This window comes from Abramis brama, assembly GCF_963993115.1.
Source record: "Abramis brama genome assembly, chromosome: 21".
Classification (NCBI taxonomy): domain Eukaryota; kingdom Metazoa; phylum Chordata; class Actinopteri; order Cypriniformes; family Leuciscidae; genus Abramis; species Abramis brama.
In genome coordinates this window covers 19,226,228-19,245,862 of record NC_139983.1, presented here as the reverse complement: position 1 = coordinate 19,245,862, position 19,635 = coordinate 19,226,228, and the positions used below count along the sequence as shown (strand labels likewise).

Here is a 19,635-nt window from a genome sequence, read left to right as displayed (position 1 = left end):
AGGTGCATCCACTATAGGCTTCTACGGAGATGGCGAGTCAACATCAACAACATCATCTGTGCACCCGACACTAGTGGTCGACCGATATTGGTTTTTTGATGGCCGATGTCGATATCTTGGAGAGCAGGGTGGCCGATATAAAGCCGATATTTTTTATATATATTTATTTTAATCAATATTTAATAAATTATAAAACAAAATTTTAAAATAAACATGCTTTTATACTTTAGATGGCAACTTCTTAAATTTGCAATCCTATTACAGTATTTTTCACAAAGTAATTGTTTAGAAATATATGAATATGTGAATAAAAATAAAGTAAACACTGTAACAGGGCTCTCAGTATTCTGGTAATTTCGTGCTGGTAATCATATATTTTTCAAATAAAGACAAGGTAACGCTAATTTTTACATACAGCATAGTGAAAACGATATGAATATGACACAGTTGGCAACTGGTTATATATCAGCATATTTTAAAATGAAGGATTTAAAGTTTTTTGATCGCGTCTCCTGTGAAGCTGATCTTCTGTTCGCATTCACTCACTTCGCACGGACCGACCGTCACTTGCTGACAGTAATGCACACTTCACAAGATATCACAGCTGGATTCGATTAAATCTGCAAGGTTTGTGAAATTAAATGTTTATTCAGAGATTTGTTTAAATGACGTAGATGCGCATTTGCTGAATGTTGACGGCAAATGAGAAAGTATTTTAGCCTGATTGTTTGCCTTTTCTGTTACAAATAATATAAAAGCAAACGCTTTACTTTACTTACTTGGCATAAGTTACCATTTACTTACTTTGTTTACCAGTTCTGTCAAACAAAGTATTAGATATGACTGACAGAGATCGTAAATTAATGAAGACGGAGAATGTGAGTGAGCGCTGTTTGATCTGACATCATCTGAGGAGCTGCCGTTCTCTTCAGGCGCTGGTGTTCTCTCAGCGCCGCCCGTCAAAATAAAAGTCCGGAGCGCCGTCAAAATAAAAGTCCCGCTTCCAACACATCGGCCAATCAGAAAAACTTATCGGCCGATGCCGATATTTCAAAAATGCCAAATATCGGCCGATATATCGGTCGACCACTACCCGACACTGAATCAGAAAACAGTAGTTTATTAAGAAAATAATTAAAACCTCACCTTGCTATTTTTTCTGACACATTCATAATCATTACTTATGACAAGCTAGCTTTATGTGTGTGCTTGAGCGGGGGAATAGGCTATATATCATGCCTTCACACACACACACACACACACACACACACACACTTACTTGTGATCTGTGACAAAGGGGACCTACTAATGTCTCATAAGGTGTCCCCTCATTGAGCCCACACATTAAAAAAAAACAAAAAACTGTCCCGGGCCCAATGATTTTAAGGGACAGCACTGCTCGTGAATGTTGTTATTAACCTCCTTGGGATATTGATGATAAAAATATAGACCTCTTCCTATAATTAGACTGTATGACACTTCACTTTAAGTAGGACACATTGTATGAAAGTAAAACACAGGAACAAGAGAATGTGTGTCTGAGTAAAAAATGAAAAACAGAGAGAAAAATAAATCAATGGAAACACTGAAAGAGAAAGGGTGGAGTATGAAAGAAACTGAAGAGACATGTCACAAAGACTCCACATCCTATTCATACATACATTGCAAAACCAGATGCATAACTGGTTTTAATCTTAGATCACATCTAACTTGTTTAAGATTACATGGAGACGTGGAATAACATCTCAGTTGTAGGTCAGTATTTTGTTCCAATCACCTGGATTTGCACAGTTTTTCAGCCAGGAGATAGTGAAATCAGCTGGCTGAGTTCATGGGTGGAATAAACATATGGCAGGACTTTTACTTTCTGACCCCTGGACTTTACACCTCTGCTCACCAGAGACCAGTGATTTATATCTTCCTTTATACATGTAGGCCTATGTGTGAAACACGGCCATATGAGCATGTTGCTATCTCCCTCTTTCCTGCTCTCCTTTCCAGTATTTAGAAACACATTTTTCTCAGTATGGCTTCCATGTGGCCCAGTTTCAAGTCATTCCTGAGTCTCTTTAGACTGAAACAATCTGTAACCTTGAGTCTCAAACTGCAGAACTACGGCCAACTCAACAACACGGAAAACATCTGCAGATTTTATTCAGCTTTCCCTCCATGCCCTAAAAAAGATCAGGCAATTTTCTATGTGGCTTAAGACCAACTGTTTTAACTCTTCTCTCCTATTAAGGTCATGTGATTTTACAGCATTTTGACGGGTCAATACTCTCTTCCAAGATATTCTCCATTTACTATAAAGCAGAAAAAACAAGGTCAAAGTCCTCACTGCTTTCAGTACATTAAGTATCAACTGTGAGGACGCAGCAGTAGTTTTACAGCTCTAGTGGACAAATATTAATCAATCAGTGAGAAATATTAAGAGACATGTGAGAGCCATCAGGCATCACTCATGTGTATCTGAATGGATTCAGAGTGAGTGCAAAAAAAGTCACTGGAATTCAGGTACAAATAATATTTTGCCTGCCACCGTTACAACAGACCAGAAGACTTTACCCAAAATTAATATTTAATTTACTCACCCTCGTGTTGTTAAAAAAAACCATATGACTTTATTTCCATGGAGCACAAAAAGAGAAGTTATAGCCATAATAACAGACTCAGTCACTATTCATTTTACTTCATGGAAAGGGATTGAAAATAAGTGAAAGGTTTTCTAAAACATCTCCCTTTTTTATTCCACGAAAAAACAGGAAGAAGTAAAGTCATACAGGTTTGGAACAATGTTGGAGCAATAGGCCTGATGCTTGGCTTGAAACCACCCAAAAGAGGTCATAAAAACGGTGAAATATTGTTTTAAAAACATCCATAAACTTTTTTACATAAGCATTTCCCAACAACGTTTAGTAAACAAAAATGAGGCTACAGAAGCTAGTCCAAATCTGATTTTTGTGCATATCTGATTTAGCAAGTGTGAAAGGCAATACTATTTTTAACAATAATAAAAAAATTCACATGAAATCCGAAATCCATTTCAAGCGAGATTTAAACGTAGTTTGAAATATTAAAATAATTTCTGGAAATCCGTTTCAGTCTGACTGCTCTGAAAGCAGAGCGAATGCGCCAATGTACGAACCATAGACTGTAAAAAATAGATACGAACAGAAATCGCATTTGCTTGAGGAGATAAGAGCTGTCATTATTAATCGCGTTATTACAGACTCACACTTAACCATACATCTCGAAAATTGTTAGTGTTTTGTATAAAACGTCTTTACGACGGTTGACATCACATTAGTAAAATTATACTAGGGGAAGTCCCTTGTAGGGACTCAATTTGACTTGAGCGAGGCGAAAATAACAGACTGAAAGTCACTGGATACTTCTCACACTGAATTTTATTATTGGGTGAATGAACGATACCTTAATCGTTCGGTGGCATAGTTGGCAAAGATTTTAATTAGGACATGTTAAATCGGGCTAAGTGGCGTAAACAACAACCACAGAGAGCAACATGTGGGCCACTCAGCCTCTTAACAATGTTAACAAAAGCCTTTTCGCACCTGACTCGGCAGCATGTCAATGAGTCACTGTGATTATTTTTGCGGTTTTCATTAACTATAATGCGCTAGAGCGTTATGCTTGATTACACTACACTACGAAATCACCAACAAATATGCTTTCCACTAATATTGCGTGGCAAATGCTGGCATTGCCTGCCGGTGTGTCGTGTCATAACGCCTCTTTACCTTCGGAAACGGTAGAGCTGGTCCAGATGACTAGGCAAGCGATTAAAGAGAGATTACACAGCAAAGGATCATTCGACCCTAGTGGAAAATAAATCCCCCTAACGTTAGTCCACAGTGGGCGGTTATTATTTACATATAGAGGACTAGTTGACGTCAAAATACAAGAAACGTGTTCTTATAAAGGCCCTGGAGAAGTAGAGATCAACAGCTCCGTTGAGTCGAACTCACCGTGTTGGTTTTTCTTTTCTTTTCTTTTTTTCCAAAGGAGACTTGTAGCTGGTCCGATCCCGAGCCGTGGCGATCCAACGCGATCGCGAACCAGGCCAAAACAACACGCCTCTCCTGACAATCCCGCTTTCGCGTAATATATCCTCGTCAGAAGTGGGTAGCTGTGTTGTGATGGGGCTGCTGCTGGTGGTTTTGGCCGCGTATACGAAACTGGAGACGTGCGCGTCAGTGGGCGGATTGCTAAAAATCGGTGCTGGGTGAAGAAGAAAGAGGAGGAGGGAGGGAGGGGGGATCCCGTCTTCTTCCACTGCCTGTGACGTGATCCTCAACGCCCCGCCCCCTCTCCGAGGTCCAACCAGAAAGTAACACTGGATTTACATTCACACGTGAAGTCGATATTTTAGACACATTCTTGTCCGTGGCAAAATAGGTTCAATAGAATTACATTTAGTTATTTTTTGTATGTGTTTAGTTGCTCTACAGACGCCTTATAGTCATACAATAGGCTACCTGTTTTCACTTTTCAAGTTGAATAGCTAAGCGGTTAATTTAAATGAATTCGTTCAATGAAAATAGTTGACCAAAATAAGTGTCACCTTTTAGAGCCATAAGAAAATATCTTCACAAAAGTAAAGGTCACCAAAAAGTGACCTGACAGGCAGAGATGACTTTTCCACGATTGGAAATAAAACTTTTAAAAGTTTCATATTTCCAGGGGTTTCATGAGGGAATACCGTATGTTGAATACTGTATGTTTTACTATTTGTTAGGACCAGCACTACCAGTGCAGATGCAGAAAAACAGTGAAAGCTACTATTTGGCCAACATTTCTAGGTCCTCAGTCAGTGTAAATATCCCTAAACATCAGCTTGCGAGTAAAGTCTAGTGAAATGAGTCACTTTGTAGTTGCGCAAAACCAGAGGAGACGCCGAGCAACGCACCCCAAAACACAAACATGGCCAAACAAGTGGTAACAACAATATGTTTTGTTCTTTTTCACTGCATTATAAGTTACTGGGCTTTTATGTCATCTTGTAGCATCCACTCATCCACAAAAAACAGCATACCAGAGATCGCCAGGTATTTTGGCACCAAAGGTCGCTATGAGGAGGTTAACACGTACTTAATCGACGATATTTTGGCCATAAACAGATCCCTCGTGACGCTGCCTTCCTCGACATGCCGCGGAATTCATTTGACAGCTATAATCCGGCACGGGACGAGGTTCCCGACCATTAAAAACATTCAAAAGATGCGCGACTTTTATGATCTCGTCGTGCGTAATGCGACCCACAACTTAAGCTGTTTGTCAGAGATAAAGTCACGGTGGAAGATGTGGTACAAGGATGAGATGGACGGGCGACTGGTGGAAAAGGGCCGTGAGGATCACAGGAACCTGGCGCAGAGACTCATTAGATCGTTCCCCTCTTTGCTGACCGAGGACAATGTGCGTCAAGGACGCGTGAAACTGATCACCAGCTCCAAGCACAGGTGTGTGAACAGTACCATCGCTTTCAGAGAGGGACTTATGACAGGACTCCGCATAGAAGAAAAAGGTAATGCATGAGGACCCAGCACTGAATCATCTGCATGCCATAATGCCATATCATTGTTTTCCAGCGTGAACGTATGTTTAATTTAATCTGGCTCTTCATTCATGATAGTGCTCACTTGTTTCACCTCAACAGCAGTGAGAGAAAATGGAGACTTGCTAAATTCTGGTGTAATTAACCAAACAATTCATGCCTGATACATTTCTACATGCTCAAAAATAGATCTCTTTATTATCTTTATTAGTTGTTTTTCTTTGACAGCAATGATATTCAGTGAAGAACAAATTGAGACTTGCTTTAGTCTTTTCCTCAGATTTTTATCCTGACTGATATATCAATATCATATATCAAAATTTGCTGATATCATTACTGTTCTTTCTCTCCTAAATTTAGCTCTTTAGTACTATGTGTATTATGCAGTGGTTTATGTATGACGCATCAAAAGTCATGGATGCCAAAATGTTGAATTACACAAATCATTTATTTGAAGAAAAAAAATAAAATCTTAAGGAGGCACAAACAAAATTTTAATTGACTTTGGGGTATCTAAAAACTTAAATATGCTCATGTGGACCTTCAGCAATCTGCCTTATTGGTTGTGTTTGTTGCCTTTATAACCAGTATACGTATAAAGCCTATATAGTATGCTTACAATTCACACACAAACAAAGAGACTGCCTGTTAGCTATATGGGCAGACAAACACAGAGAAAACAGAAAAATCCATTTTGAACAATCAATTTATTTTGATTGACTTATTTGTATTAGAAATCTATATTACTTTCTTGATTAGCTTCCCCCACTGATCAAATAAGTTTACAAAGTAACATATTGTAATTCCAGTTTTAAGCATCAAAGTGCCATGGTTATAAACCCGTAATGTTAATTCTGCTAAATTGTTTTATGTTTCATTGCTCAGTTGAGTTGGAACCTGCTGTGAACGACGCTTTGATGCGTTACTTTGACAAGTGCGAACGGTTTGTGAAAGAAGTGGAGAACAACAAGAGTGCCTTGGAGGAAGTGAAACGTTTCAGCGAAGGCCCTGAGATGAAAAGAGTAATGGAGAAAATGGCTGACAGGCTGAAGGTCCCTTACCCCAGCGTCACCGATGGTCAGTGATTGCATAACATGATCATGAACTGTTACACAGTCCCTGCTAAAGTGCTGGAATAAAGCAACATCCAAGATGCTATTGTAATGTTGTGATCATTTTTATGTTATGTTTTATGAAAAGAGCTGTTTTAAGTTTAGAACACGCGTGTCAAATTCACTTTCCCCTTTCCCTTTCCCTTTCAATGTTACGCTCTTTTCGCAACCATAACCACAAAACTTTGCACATGAGTAGATTATTGCATACACTTCCTTCCCCAACGCATGTCAGGCTGACCTCATGTTCACATGTCAAATAAACTTTAGATGAGAACCTAAAGATATATAGTAAGTTAATTTTTCTAATAACTCCAGCGTTTTCTCCGGAGAGCAGAAGAAAAATGGGAAGAATTGGGAATGAGAATCACAAAAGCAAGAAAACAACCAAATGTCGATGAAGCAAGTTTAACTTACTCAGAGAGTTTGGAGGTCAGGGCTGCTCACTTGATCTGCTGCTGTCAGCAGTTGTATATCAATGCACAAACAGAGAGTGAGAGATAGTGAGAGAGGGAAAGAATGTTGAATAGTGTTGCTACTGCAGTCTTACTGCTATGACCGTTAGAGGGCAGTGTTGATCCTTATTTCTTTGACACATTGTCCTAATATTTATTTTTCTTTGTAGATTCAGTGGAAGCAGCATTCTACCTGTGTTCATACGAGTTTACTATCCTCAAAGTGAACTCACCCTGGTGCCAGTTGTTTGACGAGGTTGATGCACAGGTACTGGAACAGAGCGGTTTTTCCTGTTTACCCCTTATTTACTTATCTTAGGACCTAGGTTATATTTTAAGTTTACCAGGAGTATTTCTTCCTGTACTGTACTTCCTGTACTGTAAAATCTGTACTGTCAATACATTCTGATAGCTGTGGTTGTTTTTAATTTATATAGGAGGAGATTGCTCTTTTTTTCAATCATAGCTGATCGTGTGAAGAACAAGTGGAAATGCAAGTTATGATTTCAGAATATCAGCTTGAGCTGTTTGCTTCAGCAACTTGGATTACTTAGATTTTTATGGTGTTTCAACCTGTGTGTTCCACAAAAATGTAATAGCACACTGCTTTGGAACTGCATGAGTTTTAAAAATGGGAGGGAAATAAATAATAATAATAATAATTATAATATACATACATGCATACACACACACACACACACACACACACACACACACACACACACACACACACACACATATACATATACATACACACAAAAAAATAAATTAATACTTTTATTCAGCAAGAATGCATAAATGTTTCAAAATTGGCAATAAAGCCTTTCCATTGTTACAAAAAAATCCTACTCCTAAAAAATAAAAAACTTTGAGCGAATAAATGAAGCCATGTATAGTTTTTAATATATTTTAAAATGTAATTTATTCCTGAGATGGCAAAACTGAATTTTCAGCAGCCATTTCTTAAGTCTTCAGTGTCAAATAATCCTTCAGAAATTCTCCTAATATGCTCATTTGCTGCTCAAGAAACATTTATTATTATTATCGATGTTGAAAACAGTTCTGTTGCAAATTGTTTGTGCAAACCGGGACACCGTGAGGATTCTTTGATGAACAGAAACTTCGAAAGAATAGCACTTATTTGAAATAGAAATCTTTTGTAACATTAAATCAATTTAATGTGCCCTTGCTGAATAAAAGTATTCATTTCTTAAAAAAAATAAGTAAATGTAGCCTTGGTGAACATAAGAGCCATTTCAACACATTTTAAGAATCTTACCGACCTTGAGCTTTTGAATGGTAGTGTATGTTTTAAGATACAACTTTTATTAATGTGGATTTTCAATTCAGAATGTCAGTCTAATGACAATAAATATATTTGTGAATGTTCTTGCACACTGGTGAGAGGTCATATGCTCCTGCAGATGTTTGAAGACACTGTGTTTTGTCTCTTAAGGTGATGGAGTACGCTGGTGACCTGAAACAGTACTGGAAGCGAAGCTATGGACATGATATCAACAGCAAATCCAGCTGTATTCTTTTCCATGATCTTTTCTATCGTCTTGACCAAGCTGTAACCCAAATCAAGTAAGAGCACTGTGACATGTCTTTTATATATTGCATATAAGAAAAAATTTATGCTATTTCCACTTTATTCAAAAGTCCATCTATATTTATATGCCATTGTGCTGTTGTTTCTTAAGTTAAAACATTTTTACTTTTGTGTCACAAATGGTCTTGGCGGGGAAAAAAAAAACTTGGAAGTTTTACTCCCACAAAAGAGTTGAGGACCAGCTCTCCTTTCTTAGGAAGAATAAAGTATCTGGTACATGCTTTCACAGCAGTATCAGTTATGCCTGAGAAGAAATTTAATATGTTCAGCAGGTACAGACAGACGGTCCTGGGAAAGACCTAGTTTTCTTAGCTAGTTGTGTCTTAGTTGGTGACAGCCTTACTCAACATTAGTTAAACCCTGTGTATTTGTTTACTTCGGTATAGTTTATTTTTTAAGAATCCTATTCACATGAGCAAAAGAGAAGAAGTTAAATACAGATTTCTTTCTGTTTGTGAGAGTAGCGGTCGTAAATGGATAAATTTGCTTTTGTTCAGACATGGCTCATTGAAACCCACATTTTATAACTGAAGTGACTCTTAACTTTTTAAGGGAATTTTTTGAGTTCAACTGATATATGAGTGATAAAATGATTTATCCACAGTGGAGGAGCGAGTTCTGTGAAAATAAAAATATGGAAATTAGCGGAAATAAGTTAATGTAGTAATGTAAAAATGTATATTTTTAATGTGTATAATTGTATATAATACATATTTTAAAATTGTATTGCATAGATTGCTGCCACAATAACGGCCATTTCAAATGTTTAAGTGCTTTTTTCTCTTTCTCCTTTTTGTTCTTAACAGCTCCCACTCACTGAAGTGGAGAAGTGATGAAATAATGTTCTTTTAAAAACTTTCCAGCATTTCAGTAATAAAAGTGTACATCTTTAAAATGCATGCAAATTACAGTGAAGCGCAACAGTTATCATACGGTACACCGCAGTGGTCAAAAAGGATTTAAATAGTGAATTGAAGTGATCTCTTCTTGTAAACTCAAAGATGTGGATTCGGATGGCAATTAAATTACCACAGTACCTTGGTGTTTGTCAAAAAAACTGTAGGTAATTCGGCCAGGGATTTTTTTGCAGCTGGTGGGAGAAAAACCCTGACATTTAAACTGCCCCTGACACTGTCAGCACCTGTAAATTGTGAAAACACCTTACATCCCCATGAGAAACAATTACCGCCCGAATAGGGCTTTAGTCTACCTACAGTTGTGGTCAGAATTATTGGCACCCCTGTAGTAAATATGTTCAAAGATGATTGTAAAAATAAATTAAAGCTGCAAGCAGCGATGAAAAGGGCCCTCGCACCCCTGCCACCGCCACCCGGCGCCTTTAGTAAAGGCCTTAAAGTCGGCATGAAACGGAAGTTGATTATTGTCATTTTTTCCTTGTTGTGACGTATATCCGAGTGAAACGGCTTCTGAAATTAGAAAAAAATGTAGGGCGGGGCTTGATTTCGTCCTTCGGGAACTGATTGGATCGTTGGAGGTTGGGCGTTGCAAACAAAATGGAGGCAGATTTGAATGCCAGTTTACATTCAGTTGTGGAGGATTTCTCGCCACCGGACTCCCCACCGTTAACCTCCCATGAAGGATTTTTTATTTTATTTTATTATTCCCGCGAACCAAGATGAGTCAAGTCAAGTTATCATCCTTATTAGACATTCTCTGTTATCAGTCAAGTTCACCCTCGAGAGCATCTCGTTAGCCGCACCCTCATCGGCTCTGGCCGCACCCTTTCGCCATGGCACGTGACCGAAAGAGAAGAGAGGTCGTTTCGAGGGGGGAGGGAAGGGTAATGTATTTGATTAAAGATTATAAGGGTACATGAATTTAAAAAAAATAATGAAGTGCACAGATAAATCATTTATAATAAACACTACAATATTACATATAAAAAGAAGATTTGTCAAATTTGATTTCATGCCGACTTTAAGATTACACTCACCAAATTTGAAGAGGATCAGATCAAAACTGTAGGAGGAGTTCGTTAAAGTACAACATCAGGAAATGGCAAAAACTGCACAAAATCTGAGAGGAAGTTCAAAATAGCTGACTTCCTGTTGTGTTTAGGGCTGCGCTCCAAGATACTTTTTTGTAGGTATTGGGTCATTACATGTATGTACCAAATTTCATACCTGTACGTGAAACCTAGAGCCGGGGCAAAATGTAGGGGCAATAATTAAGCCATTTTGCCCCACCCAATTTTGAAAACCACATCACACGTAAATTTTCACCACTTCTGAAGCGTGTGCAAAGTTTCATGATTTTTCGAGCACGTTTTGTATTTGCTACACTTCCTGCTACCAGCAGGTGGCGCTATTGCTATAACCAAATATGAGCATGGTCATGTGTTCAGGACAGGACTCTTATCAAACATGTGAAGTTTGGGGCAGATTGGAAATTGTATGCCTGAGTTACTGCAGGCTGTCTGTGGTTGCCTAGCAACATCGGAACTGCAAGCAACATTAATATTGAACTTATCTGATCATGCATATATCACCAGAAGGCCGAAATTGGGTGAACATTTGTCAGGCCGCCGAGGGCACACCCTTCGACGAAAACTCAAGATCTTCGCAATTTAACGTCGCAAAGGCCTTAAGATTACACTCACCAAATTTGAAGATGATCAGATCAAAACTGTAGGAGGAGTTTGTTAAAGTACAACATCAGGAAATTACGAAAAATGCACAAAATCTAGGAGGAAGTTCAAAATAGCTGACTTCCTGTTGTGTTTAGGGCTATGCTCCAAGAGACTTTCTTGTAGGTATTGGGTCATTACATGTACCAAATTTCATACCTGTACGTGAAACCTAGAGCCGGGGCAAAATGTGGGGGCAATAATTTACCGAATCCCCCCCCCCCCCCCCAATTTTGAAAACCATATTACACGTACATTTTTATATTATTATATTATTATTATATTATTAATTTTTATTAGATGAAACTAATATTTTTTTAGTTTCATCTGATCACAGAATCTGGTCCCTTTTGAAGTTTCAGTCGTGTCTGACAACTGAATATGCTGGAGTTGTGAGGATGGATTTTTCTTGAAACACTCCCAAACAAAATGTGGAGATGTAGGGGTTGTTTGAAGGTTTTTTTCAAAGAAGGGGGGGATGCTTTCTGACCCCAAGACTCAACCAATCTCTGATGGTGTAAATGGGGATTTTCAATGCTTTAGCTGTTTTCTTCGCCACTTTCTATTGTGTGAAGCTCAACAAACTTTTGCTGCACATCGGAACTCTATTCTTTGGTTTTACTCATTGTGATGATGGATGATTAAGGGAATTTGGCCTTTGTTCCCTCATATTTAAACTCCTGTGGAACGGGAAGTCATAGCTAGACAATATCATGTTCCTAGTCACCCTGGTGTGCTAAAAAAAATGTTTTTATTAATGGGAATATACTTAAGAGATATTTTACTATAAAAAATTCTAGGGGTGCCAATAAATGTGGCCAATGAGTTTTGGAGAAAAACATTTATTTCATAATGTGATTTCTCCCCCACTTTCAATTCTATTACTTCAATTAAAGGTTTGATTTTTGCATTTTTTTTTTTAAATGAAAGATCAAAATGATAAACAATGCCGATTTATTTTTTACAGCCATCTTTGATCATATTTTCCAGGGGTGCCAATAATTCTGACCACAACTGTATGTCTCTTATGCTCATTAAGGCTGCATTTATTTGACAAAAATACAGTAAAACAGCAATATTGTAAAATATTATTACAATTTAAAACTGTTTTCTATTTTAATATATTAAAAAATTGAGTTTATTCATGTGATGGCAAAGACGATTTTTCTAAAGCATTACTCCAGTCTTCAGTGTCACATGATTCTTCTGGAATCATTCTAATATACTGATTTGGTGCTCAATAAACATTTATTAACTTTATCGATGTTGAAAACAGTTCACTGTAAAAAAAAATTATATCCCCAAGTCAAGTGAAAATTTCAAGTGACCGATAACATCTAAATTTTTCAATTAGTCTGACGTATTATTTCTCATTGAGCCAATGTTAACAGACTATTGCAACAAGAATTTCACTTGGGCCAATTGAAAAATGTAGATGTTATCGGTCACTTGAAATTTTTGATTTGGGAGGGTTGGAATTTTTTTACAGTGTTCTGTTGCCATTTTTTTTTTTTTTTTTTTTTTGGAAACCGTGAGACCGTGAGGATTCTTTGATGAACAGAAACTAAAAAAAAAAAAAACAGCATTTATTTGAAATATAAATCTTTTATATCATTATGAATGACTTTCATGTCACTTTTGATCAATTTAACGTTGTTAGTTAGTTTCATTTAGCTTTTTCCCTGTGATCCAGTTTTCCCAGTGTGTCTAATTAGTAATCTAGTTCACCTAGTGTTTTTCTAGTATTTCATTAGGTCCCTCGTTTAGATTTGGCATAAGTACTCCCTGTTTTGTTCTGTCCTGTCTCATCTGTAAAGTGGATGTGTTCCCCATGTTTATACCCCATCTCCTGTGGAATATTGATTTAAAGACTATTCCTTTGTACTCTTCGTCTTCGTGAGCTACTTTATCCAGCCACTCGTGACAAATGTGTCCTTGCTGAATACAAGTATTCATTTATTAAAAAAAAAAAGACTCTTACTATCCCTAAACTCGAAAAAAAAACATTGCAGAAAAATTGGGCATTGTGTGATCGAAAAAGCATCTGAGATGAAAAAAAAAACACCTCATGGAACCAGATAGAACAGAGACGATGAAATTCGCTGCTACCATCTGTCACGCTGGTTTCAGGCTTTACTCAAGGCTGTCATGAGAAGGACATTGACATTGACTTTGGTTACCAATACCTGCCCATTGTTTTTTTCGTTCCTGTCTGCTACTAAGCATCAAACCTCTTAGTAAACATTGTTTTCTACCCTAAATATGTGAACATAGCCAGAGAGTGTTTGCCTAACCTGTAATATTGCTATTTGAGAGCAGTTGAGCATGCATAAAAACTCGTTCTAGTAAAATTTATTGCCTAACTAGCATCATAACACAAATACGCCTCACACCCACTGCCCACTTCCCACATGGAGCCCCACACAACACATTACACAGAATACACAACATCTGAACAGGAACTAGAGTGATATAATTCTCTTGTGTAATAATCAGCAATCCTTCTATTCATTCTCTTTGTTCTGTCACACATCCTTACTGAATGTCATACTGAAAGTTAAGCAAACTTGGGTGTGAGGGATACGTGTCATAAATTTACATGGCTGAGGGTATCCACAAATACGGATATGCATCCTTATATTTACATTTATGCATTTGGAATATGTGTTTATCCAAACCATTGTTTGGGAACCAAACCCATACCTTTTGCGTTGCTAGCGCCATGATCTGCAGTTTGAATGAAAAAACTGGGTTACACTTTATTTTACGGTGATGTAACATTGTACTGAGTAATTTTAATTAACTACATGTACTTACTATAAAGTAAACGGTTAGGTTTAGGGTTTGGTTTATGGTTAGTTACCTGTATTTGTGCCTAATTTAGCCTACTGTTATTACTATAGTTAGTACATGTAGTAACGTGTAATTACGTTACCTTAAAATAAAGTGTTACCAAAAACTGTCATCATTTACTCACCCTCCTGTTGTTCCAAACTGAATGTCTTGACTGCTGTTTAAGAATGTGGATGATGATTTATATTTACGAAATTTAACTTTATTTAATGATATGCTTCTGAATGTGTGCCTCACTGTAAATTTCAGTTTGTATCTGCTACGGGTAATTCATGTATGCTATATTGTACAGCAGCAGCGTGTCGTGTATGTATTGGCAGTGGCTATAGTCCCATACTTGCTTAGCAGATTTATATCGCCAAGACCAAATATATAAACATTGTCATACCCATTACCATGCCAAACACTCGGTCCTGTCATGACAGAAATTTATAATATTTGGAGCTCAATAAATATTTCTTATTATTATCAATGTTGAAAACAGTTGTGCCGCTGCACGTTTTTCCAGATTCTTTGATTAATAGAAAGTTCAAAAGGACAGCATCTTTTATGAAAGTCTTTACTGTCCCTTTTGATGAGCTTAATTTATTCTTGGTGAATAAAACAAAATAATTAATTAAAAAGAGCAGCTTGAATTTCGTGCTAAACTTGTCCTTTTGTGTTTGACAGGGGAAAGACAGTCATATGAGTTTGGAATTGCATGTCAATGAGTAATGATGGAACTTTAATTTGTTTTATTCAACTATTCCTTTAACATTTCCAGAAATCCAAACAAACAGGTTTTTCATTCGCTTCTCGATACTGATCTGTTTTTTTTAAATGATCATGACTAAGCAAATGTAAAAGTAGGTAACAGGATCAGACAAGAAGCAAATCAGATGATTATACTCCATTAGGTGGTAAAATGTTGTAAACTGATGTGAATGTCCCTGACAGAACTAAATTATTTTGGCTATGATATTTATACAGGTGTTGTCTAGTAACTTTGATTATTGCCACAGTCATTTTAAAATCTGTTTTTAATGCTAAAGAAGTGGTTTCAGATAGTTCCCTGAACCCTGTTGAATCCTGGCAATGTTAGATTTTGGTTACCATGTGTGAGAAACGCTTATGCTTTTATCATTGTCCAAGTTACCTGTTATTTAGAAACCCACTGCTTGATGTCAGAAGAAGGATGTTGCAACATTATATCAAGTGATTGAGTACAACTGTTAATTTTTGAATAATAAGACCCATCTGAGATATGATATCCTTGCCAACCAAGAAAAGTGTCACTTGTTTAAAATGCTGTCATACGCATGATGCTACAAAAAAAGAAATGTGAGTACAATGGTCAAACATTTTTGTATCACGCTGACAGTGGAAAAGTACATTCTGAACACTCCCTAAAACTCTTTGAAATACTACTGTCATTATGACTGACAAATCTTCCTCCCTTTGCCAATTGATCAGCCTATTTGCAGTGACATATTTTGAGGCCAAGCTCTTAATTGGCTCTATCAAATGTGTGTTTACGAAACGATGGCTTTGACCTACATATTCAGAAATCCCTGCACAGGCCCATTTATGATCAATGTGTTTTATGAATGATTGTGTGGCAGGTGGTGATTCTCTTCTGCAATCTGATTCTCTTTTGTTGGGTTTTGGCGGTGAACTGCCCGTTCACATTCTCTTTGTGTTTGTTTCATTGTTCTCAGTACGAGGACATGGGTATTTGTGTGTGTATATATATACAGTGGGGAAAAAAAGTATTTAGTCAGCCACCAATTGTGCAAGTTCTCCCACTTAAAAAGATGAGAGAGGCCTGTAATTTTCATCATAGGTACACTTCAACTATGAGAGACAAAATGAGAAAAAAAAATCCAGAAAATCACATTGTAGGATTTTTAATGAATTTATTTGCAAATTATGGTGGAAAATAAGTATTTGGTCAATAACAAAAGTTTATCTCAAACCTTTGTTATATATCCTTTGTTGGCAATGACAGAGGTCACACGTTTTCTGTAAGTCTTCACAAGGTTTTCACACACTGTTGCTGGTATTTTGGCCCATTCCTCCATGCAGATCTCCTCTAGAGCAGTGATGTTTTGGGGCTGTCACTGGGCAACATGGACTTTCAACTCCCTCCAAAGATTTTCTATAGGGTTGAGATCTGGAGACTGGCTAGGCCACTCCAGGACCTTGAAATGCTTCTTACGAAACCACTCCTTTGTTGCCCGGGCGTTGTGTTTGGGATCATTGTCATGCTGAAAGACCCAGCCACGTTTCATCTTCAATGCCCTTGCTGATGGAAGGAGGTTTTCACTCAAAATCTCATGATACATGGCCCCATTCTTTCTTTCCTTTACACAAATCAGTCGTCCTGGTCCATTTGCAGAAAAACAGCCCCGAAGCATGATGTTTCCACCCCCATGCTTCACAGTAGGTATGGTGTTCTTTGGATGCAACTTCTCCTCCAAACACGACAAGTTGAGTTTTTACCAAAAAGTTCTATTTTGGTTTCATCTGACCATATGACATTCTCCCAATCCTCTTCTGGATCATCCAAATGCTCTCTAGCAAACTTCGGACGGGCCTGGACATGTACTGGCTTAAGCAGGAGGATACGTCTGGCACTGCAGGATTTGAGTCCCTGTCGGCGTAGTGTGTTACTGATGGTAGCCTTTGTTACTTTGGTCCCAGCTCTCTGCAGGTCATTCACTAGGTCCCCCCGTGTGGTTCTGGGATTTTTGCTCACCGTTCTTGTGATCATTTTGACCCCACGGGGTGAGATCTTGCGTGGAGCCCCAGATCGAGGGAGATTATCAGTGGTCTTGTATGTCTTCCATTTCCTAATAATTGCTCCCACAGTTGATTTCTTCACACCAAGCTGCTTACCTATTGCAGATTCAGTCTTCCCAGCCTGGTGCAGGTCTACAATTTTGTTTCTGATGTCCTTTGACAGCTCTTTGGTCTTGGCCATAGTGGAGTTTGGAGTGTGACTGTTTGAGGTTGTGGACAGGTGTCTTTTATACTGATAACAAGTTCAAAAAGGTGCTATTAATACAGGTAACGAGTGGAGGACAGAGGAGCCTCTTAAAGAAGTTGTTACAGGTCTGTGAGAGCCAGAAATCTTGCTTGTTTGTAGGTGACCAAATACTTATTTTCCACCATAATTTGCTAATAAATTCATAAAAAATCCTACAATGTTTTTTTTTGCATTTTTTTCTCATTTTGTCTCTCATAGTTGAAGTGTACCTGTGATGGAAATTACAGGCCTCTCTCATCTTTTTAAGTGGGAGCACAATTGGTGGCTGACTAAATACTTTTTTTCCCCACTGTATATATATTTCTCAAAGTTCACCTTTGTTCTTGTCCAAAGGTTGCGGAGCAGCACTCCTCTACAATCAGTAGGAAGGGAGAAACCCACAGTACCTAGGCTGACTCTCATGTCAGCTAAAAACCCAAACCATGATTTGTAATTCAAGTAGTTGTGGTTTTGTAATGAAAGGGCAATGTGAGATAACTCTTACTTAAACTTGAAAGACATGCATTCAGGACTATTTAAGGTAGAGTATTATATTGCATTATTTTGTAGAGGCAGGATTAACCATCGTATTAGGTTGCAGGTCAATTTAGTTTATTTGAGTTGTCTTAAATACTAGGTAAATTATAGTTTTCTGCTTGAATTTTTGTTACTTTTCTCATTTAGGGTCATGAACATGCCTGTCGACACACTGATTACAATATTTTTAATACAATTATAATGTTTGTGGGTCTCTCTCTCTCTCTCTCAGCACGGATGTTACTGTATCAGAGGCTGTAACAGTGCAGGTTGGTCACGCTGAGACACTGATACCCCTCCTCACCCTGCTGGATCTCTTCAAAGATGACGTCCCTCTCAAATCAACTAACTTTGCAACCCAACAGAATAGAATATTTCGCAGCGGGCGCATTGTGCCATACGCTGCCAATCTGCTGGTAGTGCTGTATAAATGCCAGGAGGGGATAAGAATGGCCGTGCGACTCAATGAGAAATCTTTGACCTTGCCTGGACTTACCGACCCTGTCCCTATGTATGAGGATGTGAAGAAACGCTACAGCGCTCTACTGGGGGGTTGTGACCAAGAGACTGTGTGTAAAATCAACTATTCATGAACATAAAAGAACAATACAACTCACCACGGCCAGCTCACTGACACTGTGAATAACGTTTTACTGTTGGTAGAACAGTATATGGTAGAAAAAGAAATCGGCAGTATACGTTATATCTGTTATAAGTATAACCAAGTTTACCCCCACACTATTACGTACTGATGTTATGGACTAAATTACTGGACCAATAAGAGACTGAAAATTCCAAAATAGAGTACTTTAAGAAAAGGACATATTAGAGACAGAAAGAAAGCAGAGAAATCAATTCTGACCAACCAATTAAACAAATAAGCACATTTGACATTTGACATGAAAAATCTTTCAGCACTACAATGTCACTTTAGTAAACGTCTTTACATTGGTTTGTTTTTTAAATTCTACATACATTGTTTTATCGTGGCTGCATTTCTAAACAATGACCCAGCGATTGTTCCTTGTTTACATGCTTAAATTGTAAATGGTTGGTTTTGGTAGAGTCTCCTGAGTCTTTTGTATTGCATGTAATATGATCTATTCAAACCAAAGACTATTTTGGAAGTATGTACTGCCTGTTTGACTTTATTTCTAGACCACATTTAGAAAATAAATAATTTGTATGTAAAAATGTGCAATTTAGTGGATTGAATTTGCATGCAATTTTGTTCCTATGAGATGAAGGCCAATAATAGGCTACACTTTGCTTCAAACATCTGAACATACATTTTTTTCCATATCAGTAAGGAAGTTAATAAAATCAAAAAAGTCATGGAAATGTCTATAGTGAATATGACTTTGTAGTTATACTCAACTCTAAAACATTTAGACTAGAAATTACTATTTGTGAGTGCAATTAAAATTGTAAATTATATTTAAAGTGTACTTTAAAATGTTTTTACATTTTTATCAGGAAGGCCTGGAAATGTCAGGTAAACTCTTTGGGAGCTTTGAAATGATTTTATATAATTTGTCAATTTGTTACAGAAATAAATTAAACTGCACCTTGACAGCAAATCTGTGTTGAGTTGGAAGTTTTCGTAACACTGCAATAAGGTCTCATGTTAACATTTGTTAGTTGATGTATTAACTCACAATGGGCAATATATTTTGGTAACACTTACAGTGTTTCATTTGTTAACATTAGTTAATACTTTAACAAGGACTAACAATGAGGAATACATTTGTTACAATATTTATTAATCTTTGTTAATGTTAGTTAATAAAAATACAGTCGTTCATTGTTCATGTTATTTCACAGTGCATTAACTAATGTT

At 37.4% G+C, this 19,635-nt stretch overlaps 2 protein-coding genes across 3 annotated transcripts in view; one reads left to right on the top strand and one right to left on the bottom strand.

Moving 5' to 3' along the window:
- The window catches only part of sgms1a (sphingomyelin synthase 1a), a 28,469-nt gene extending 21,221 nt beyond the window's left edge, over window positions 1-7,248 (bottom strand). The window contains exon 1 of one of the 2 annotated variants that reach the window (XM_084097682.1): window positions 7,102-7,248. The gene's annotated coding sequence lies outside the window, so the exon portion shown is untranslated. Of the gene's footprint in view, window positions 1-3,986; window positions 4,132-7,101 lie in introns of those variants that run through there. The other variant, XM_084097681.1, reaches the window with a different exon arrangement.
- minpp1a (multiple inositol-polyphosphate phosphatase 1a) lies at window positions 4,409-19,375 on the top strand. Its single transcript, XM_084097679.1, has 5 exons — window positions 4,409-5,542; window positions 6,458-6,649; window positions 7,310-7,407; window positions 8,596-8,726; window positions 18,028-19,375. Exons 1-5 carry the CDS (start codon window positions 4,942-4,944, stop codon window positions 18,386-18,388), a joined length of 1,383 nt encoding a protein of 460 aa, XP_083953805.1. The 5' UTR covers window positions 4,409-4,941; the 3' UTR covers window positions 18,389-19,375.
- The last annotated feature ends 260 nt before the right edge of the window (window positions 19,376-19,635 follow it).

Bases quoted from the DNA above. Each gene is read 5' to 3' on its own strand.
- minpp1a (XM_084097679.1), top strand. From the start codon at position 4,942: ATGGCCAAACAAGTGGTAACAACAATATGTTTTGTTCTTTTTCACTGC. The intron at 6,650-7,309 runs GTCAGTGATTGC...TTTTCTTTGTAG, and splicing joins TTACCCCAGCGTCACCGATG to ATTCAGTGGAAGCAGCATTC. The intron at 7,408-8,595 runs GTACTGGAACAG...TTGTCTCTTAAG, and splicing joins TTGACGAGGTTGATGCACAG to GTGATGGAGTACGCTGGTGA.